At 41.4% G+C, this 7,087-nt stretch overlaps 2 protein-coding genes across 2 annotated transcripts; one reads left to right on the top strand and one right to left on the bottom strand.

Moving 5' to 3' along the window:
* Positions 1–449: 449 nt before the first annotated feature.
* Positions 450–3,679, top strand: LOC121550388 (zinc finger BED domain-containing protein 4). Its single transcript, XM_041862617.1, has 3 exons — positions 450–520; positions 1,134–1,478; positions 1,597–3,679. The coding sequence occupies exons 2-3, from the start codon at positions 1,142–1,144 to the stop codon at positions 3,207–3,209; spliced, it is 1,950 nt and encodes a 649-aa protein (XP_041718551.1). The 5' UTR covers positions 450–520; positions 1,134–1,141; the 3' UTR covers positions 3,210–3,679.
* A 1,541-nt stretch (positions 3,680–5,220) lies between these two features.
* On the bottom strand, positions 5,221–6,202 carry LOC121550527 (gamma-crystallin M3-like). Its single transcript, XM_041862815.1, has 3 exons — positions 6,119–6,202; positions 5,693–5,932; positions 5,221–5,538 (listed from the first exon to the last, which is right to left on the bottom strand). The coding sequence occupies exons 1-3, from the start codon at positions 6,143–6,145 to the stop codon at positions 5,263–5,265; spliced, it is 543 nt and encodes a 180-aa protein (XP_041718749.1). The 5' UTR covers positions 6,146–6,202; the 3' UTR covers positions 5,221–5,262.
* Positions 6,203–7,087: the final 885 nt, after the last annotated feature.

Raw genomic sequence — 7,087 nt, 5'->3', positions numbered from 1 at the left:
GCATTTGAGTAGTAAGGCGAAAGCAACCGAACGCAACCGATTGTAGACAAAAGTCAAGGAGTGAAGTCTGGGGAGGTGCATCTGTGACAGCCGAAAGTTGGACACTAATGTGGTTTTCCAACAGCAAGGCTCAGATCAACATGGCAGTGTCGATAAATAAAGTTTTTCTTTATAATGTAGAAATAAACATGGCTCCAACCCCCAAATCATACACTCACAAACTGAAATCATACGTGTGTTCAATTACTGAGAGAGAGAGAGAGAGACTAAAATATCACATTAATTTGTATATAGGCTATCCACTTTGAAAAGCGGTGACTTGACATAAGGGATCCGCTCGAACGCACCCACTCATTCTACTCAAGCTGGTCAAAACAGCTGGCAAGCACAACTGGCGGCAAGCATTTCGAAAATCGGAAGTGACCTAATTCTGCGACCAACGTCATCAAATTGCGCGGTCAGAAGCACACAGCTTTCAATGACTATATAGTGTACTTTAGATCACGAATAATCAAAGAAGGTAAGTTAATATTTGCAACCATGCACTGCTGTTGTCTTAAAATAGAATGACGATGCCTAACACAGTCACTAATCTAGCTGTTTGTCCGAGATTTACCTTGTCCAGCAGACCCTAGCCTTGCTCAACATACCCCACACAGCTAGCAAACGTTAGCTAGTTATTTGCATCATGGAATTAGGCATTAGAATGGATCTCTATGGCTAGTACAGACCTAGCTTCGTGTTGTGAATCCACTGAGTTGTAAATTAACGTGTGAACCCCATCATGTCAGCTGAGGGTCTGTGTGTAACGTTATGTGACTTCCAATCCTGACCCTTTTGATTTCACTTTCTGTCCTGTTTGAGGTTTATTTAACTAGCTAGCTATACTCAACCGCTGTTCAGATTCATAGAAATGTAGCTAGCTAGAGAACTAGCCAATCAATTTCCTTAGGTTTTTCTTTGTGTTGTAAATCACGCCCACCACACATTTTTCTAGTACAGTTAGCTCACACAATCCTAATCATTTGCACCAAGTAACAGTTGTTTCCCATCAGCAACCAAAATCATTTCGATCTGTTTACTACATTGCTTTGGTAAGATGATTGATAAAGTGAGATTTTTTTATTTTGCAGGTCAGACGATGACTGAGTTCAAGAGAGCCTTCTCACTGGTGTGGGACCATTTTACTCTAGTGACACCCAATAAGGTCCAGTGCTCCCTCTGTTCACAACGGCTGAGCTTCAACAAAAACACCTCAGCCATGTTAAGGCACCTACGATCAAGGCACCCAAGCGAGGCTTGGTACAGCAACTCAACATCTGGAGCCCACTCAAGCACAAGCAACTCAACATCTGGAGTCCACTCAACATTCTCTAACTCAATAATTAGTAGTGCTGGAGTCCACTCATCGTTCTCTGGTACTGCAGGACTAAACTCAATATTTACAAACAGTGCTGCTGCTGGACACCACATCCAAGGTATGTTTCGTTTGGAATAGATGGTTGTCCATCTAGTTTAAATCAATTATTCTATTTAGATTAGCTTTAATTGTATATCTAATTCAATTTGAATTGATTATACTGTTTTATTTCACAGTCAGGACCACCAGACAAGAGGACCTGGATGATGCCCTTGTCAACATGTTGGTTAAAGACACTCAGCCATTTTCAGTAGTCGAGGAAGAGGGATTCGCAGCTTTTGTCCAAAAGCTTGACCCAAGCTACAAACTTCCAAACAAGCAAGCACTGAAGAAAATGGTGGGGTCTCGGTGTGAATTCATCAATGATAATGTTGTGTCTCAGATGGTAATTTCTGACTTTGTCAGCCTGACTTCGGACATGTGGACATCTATAGACAAGCACAGTTACATTTCAGTGACAGGGCATTTGGTAGCAGAAAATGCCCAGTTATCCACTTTCCTCCTTGGGATTTCTAAGCTGCCTGAAAACCACAAAGTGATCCACATTGAGGAGGCCAAAAACCAACTGGTGGCGAGCTGGGGCCTCCACAGCAGGGTCGCTGCATTTGTCACAGAGACCAGTGACAACATGGTAGCCACGGTTCAGAAACTAGGAATCCTCCAGTTACCCTCTTTTGCACATGTCCTGAACCTTGTGATTAAGAGGTCCATGGAGGCTACTTTGGAGCTGCAGGACATCCGCTCCCAAGCGCGGGCTATTGTGGCTTTCTTCAAGTCCAATCAGAACGCAGAGATGAGGTTAGCCGAGGTGCAGGGCCAGCTAGGCAGGCCGGAGCAGAAGCTGATCCAGGAGGTGGACTCGAGGTGGAACAGTAGCTTTTCTATGCTGGAACGTGTCTTTGACCAGAGGGAGTCTGTGGCGGCTGCTCTCAGCACCCTGGACACGGACATCATCCCTCTGGGATCTGCTGATTACGAGGTCATCCATCAGTGTCTCGGAGTGCTGGGTTCCTTCAACCAGGCCACAGCCGAGCTCGCCTCAGAGAAACGTGTCTCGGCCTCCAAGGTCATTCCTCTTGTCCGGATGCTAAAGATAACCCTTGAGAAGAAGCACGGTGCCATCATACACCCTACGGCTACACAGCTGGTGTCTAACCTACAGAGGGAGCTTCAGACGAGCTGCAGCATGGTGGAGACCGAGCCAATCTTAGCTCTCTCTGCTCTCCTAGACCCGCGCTTCAAAATGTTGGCCTTCGGGAACCAAGGCTACGCTCAGGAGGCGGTGAAGCTCCTCACCTCCGAGTGCGCCTCATTAATCCGGATAAATCCGGACAAGGATGACACTCTGCCGCCGTCCACCACCGGGTCGACAACGCCCTCCCCGACATCACCCCACACCACCTCCTGGGCAATGGAAACCGCTTCCATCTCCATGGCAACATCTCTGTCTAAGTCCCACAATGGGGGTCTGTGGGAAATGTTTGACAGTAAAGTGGGCGAGACACAGAGCGTTCAGAGCAGCACGGCGGACGCAGCGGTGGAGGTACAACACTACCTCAGTGACCCGTACCTGAACCGAGTGGAGAATCCCATGCACTACTGGGAGAAGCACTCCAAGGTGTACCCGCACCTGTTCCAGCTGGCTCGGAAATACCTCAGCGTTCCCGCCTCATCTGTGCCATGCGAGCGCATATTCACCAAAGCTGGAGATGTGTTCAATAAAAAAAGGAGTTGCCTCAGTATGAAGGCTGTAGAGCAGATAATGCTGTTGAATAAAGGTCTAGTATAGCACAAGCAGCATACTACGCACAGTGCTTCTCATGCTTTTTGGTCTGTATGTAACATAGGACTGCTAAATGAACAAAGTGCATTGTAATGTATTCTTCCTTGTTTGTGTATACAGTATGTTAAAATAGGCTTATTAAAAGAGAAGGGGTCTAATACATTTTGAACATTTGTCAGGAGGACATTAGCCACTAGAGGGCAGTGCTGCACTAGGGGTACATTTATGGCTATCAAGGACATTTTATTTATTACTGTGTGGACTGAATTCAACATTGCCTATACACTAATATAAGTGTTAAAAAATATATATATATTTAAACTTACAAATCACTAAATACTATTTTACATTGTCATGTAATCGTGATGGTTGTTGTGCAATTGATGTTATTTCACATTCATATCACCACTTATGGAGTTCTCTCTTGATGCTGTTTGATTGGTCAAAATAAAGTCAATAAAATATTATTTCACTTCTGATGGTTTATCCAATCCATATTGATTCAGGTGGTGATGATGCTGAATGGCATTTTCATTGGCGGTACAATAGTGATGTATACAAGTAAGTCTGTAGCTGGTATACGACGTACAATTGCCATTTTACACGTTTTCAATGTTTAAGACTTATTTACATTTTAGTCATTTAGCAGACGCTCTTATCCAGAGCGACTTACAGTTAGTGAGTGCATACATTATTTCATACTGGCCCCCCGTGGGAAAAGAACCCACAACCCTGGTGTTGCAAGCACCAAGCTCTACCAACTGAGCTACACGGGGGCAATGTGCGTTTGAATAGGTTAATTAATGTTAGAAAATTATGGGGAGAAATTGCTCGGAGGCATTTTACAGTTTGAAATAGCAACAGGTGAATAAATGAAGTGGTTGCCAAGGAGTCCTTTTGAAGTGAGAACAACAGTTGGTGAGTCAGTCATTAAAACGTGAGTGCTTGCCAATGGTGTGCCTGATATCGATGCAGCAAAAGCTGTACACAGTTTTCCAATGAGGCAAGGCCATTAAACATCAGCATATGGCTGCTTTGGACTAACAATGAGTAGATTACAGTCAGTTGCACCATGGTGATTTCATCTAATGGAGCATGTCCTTATGTTTGTATGTGAACACAAATAATTAAATTGCCAATGAGAGCTTTTGAAAGTCTTCATGAAATGTGAAAAGAAAAAATATGAAACGTGGAGTGCAACCACAAATATAGGCAAACTGAAGTCTATATTCGTTTTTTGTTTCTTAATTTACACGTATTTATTTATTTTGTCTTGATTTGACTGTATTTTTCACTGATGATTGGCTTTACTTTTATATGCAATTATCATACACTTTCTTACTCTGTTTATTGACAATTACCTTGGCACCTTTGTAATTGGAGTTAATGATGCAGCGAGAAAAGCTTTAGTAAATTGTACCAGTATGTATTAGCGTTAATTGTACACTTGCTCGATGTTGGAGACCAATGTAGTAGAGTAGTGTTTGTGGAGTAGCGCAACGTGTATGATTAGCTAAGTTTGTTAGCTCTACAAGTTGACTAATGCAATAGTTTTAACATCAAAATCCCTCTTTATCATCTAAAGGACATTCATTTAAATGCTTTTTGACAGTAACTACGTAATGCCTATAAGTGGATTTTATTGGCTTTATGATATAGGGCAGGGTTTCCCAAACTCGGAACCAACCCAACAATACACAGCTGATTCAAATAATCAAAGCTTGATAATGAATGAGTTTGTTATTTGAATCAACTGTGTAGTGCTAGGGGAAAAAACAAAACGTGCACCCAGTTTGGGATACCCTGATATATATACAAGTTAAATGTTACGCATATCTTTCTGGTAAAAATGAAAACAACTATTGGGAAATAGAAGTGTCTGAATGATGATGATGAATGCCCCCTTAACATCAGTTATCGAATGTCAATTATATTATATAATAGGCCTATATTACATCATACCTACAGATGTAAACACAAAACACCAAATATTGAAATGATGTAGCACACTCAATTGTTAAGGATTACCAATCACTTTTATTTGGTCAACATAATATATCTAGCACATATCAGTGATACGCCTCATGCTCATGAACCTCATGCCACTCATGCCCATATCCCTGAAGTTCCTGTACTCTCCGGGCCTCATGTACATCATCCTGCCTCTGAAGTGGGGCTGCTCGTACATCAGCCAGTGGCCATCCATCACGTTGCAGGACTGGCAGTCGGACATACGGTAGCGGTCCATGATGGAGTCACAGTCATCCATCATCTCGTGCATCTGACCTCCAAAGTTATCTCTCTCGTAGATCCTCATTCTGTAGGATCCTCTGTGCTGTTAGGAGGAAATAAGAATATGTTGAATGAATTACTGTATACACCAAACTGTTGAAAAGCTCACAGAGTCAATATGATTTGTGTGATAATGGACTTCACACAGCTACTTCTAGTGGGGCTGTTAACAGCAGACTAAATATCATATGGCCTACCATGGGGATCATGCGGCAGGACCGGATATCGGTCATTCCCATCATACTCTGGAAGTCAGAGTACTCGCCCCTCCTCATGAAGTACTGGTTTCCCATGTAGTTGTTGCGGTCGTAGACCATGAAGCAGCCACTCTGAACCCTACAGGAGTGGCACCTGCTCAGGTAGGAGGACATGTCAGCGCAGTCGCTGCTGCACTCATAGGAACGACCCTGGAAGTTCCTGTCCTCATAGAAGACAATCTGAAAATAAAAAGGGATAATTTCTATTAATTAAACAATTTTATGAAACAAACATTTTAGAGAAATGTGCAATGCTATTCAGTCACACTTCAACTTTAATGTTGTAGTTGGTTGTGCTAGAGCACTAGAGCCCTTTTGTATAATAATCTATGAAAATTAAAGTATATATTTTGGTTTTAAACTTACCCTGCCCATGTTCATGCTGGTGGACATGTTTGCTCGCTGTGCTGCTGGTTGCTGCTCCTGAACTGATTCCTACCTGGTTTAACCCTTTCTTTTATACCTGACCAAACCTAAAGAATTCCTAGCTCCATTGTTCAAACCCCTGACCCAGCAACATGCTATAGAAGCCTACAGAGGCCAATGAGGTTACATCCACATTTCCAGTGACTGGATCCCTCACTGTCTTTAGAAAAGCAGTTTCTCAATTGTCTGTTTCTCAAACAAAGTAACATAAAGCCTTTTGAGAGTTTACAACAGCTAGTAACAGCCTTGAAATAGAATGTTCTCCATACAGTACATCGCACAATACCTTCCTAAGTTTTGTGATCTTATTTGAAACATACATTTTACTAAATATTGGTAATGCATGGCTCAATGTTATATTGTAAGCTCATTTGATTTAAGACATTTGGCAGAAATCACACATATTGAATAAAGAGTGAAAAGCTGTTAGGTTAAACTATGTATTATTACTCATCTTTTGTTCAGTGTGCTGACTGTTCTTAAACCTCAGTGGACTTCACATAGACTGACATTCCTAACCAGCGAATACATCATCAAAAGTGAGTTGTTACTTAACTAACTTTTGTGGTTCATAACATGATACTACAGAAATTATTACAAAACTTTTAATTGTATAAAAAAAATATTTCAAATACATCAATAATCCATCAATTTGTTAATTCCTCTTGAGTTACAAAAATAACAAATAATAGTTAACACTTATTTTAAAGAACCCTTTATAAAGAGTTTATAAAGGGTCTGTAAATAGTTAATAAGGGTTCATAATACTTTATAGACTGTTATAATACTTTATAGACTTTATTGTAAAGTAGTTAATTCACTCACATTTAACTTAAGTGACAATTCTAAGTCCACCTTTTTTACTCCCTGCCCACAAAAGTCCATATTAGGATCGTTTTTACAATATTG

This window comes from Coregonus clupeaformis, unplaced genomic scaffold (genome assembly GCF_020615455.1).
Source record: "Coregonus clupeaformis isolate EN_2021a unplaced genomic scaffold, ASM2061545v1 scaf1321, whole genome shotgun sequence".
NCBI lineage: Eukaryota > Metazoa > Chordata > Actinopteri > Salmoniformes > Salmonidae > Coregonus > Coregonus clupeaformis.
The sequence above is the reverse complement of the archived record's forward strand: the minus strand, read 5'-3'. Positions and strand labels throughout refer to the sequence as shown.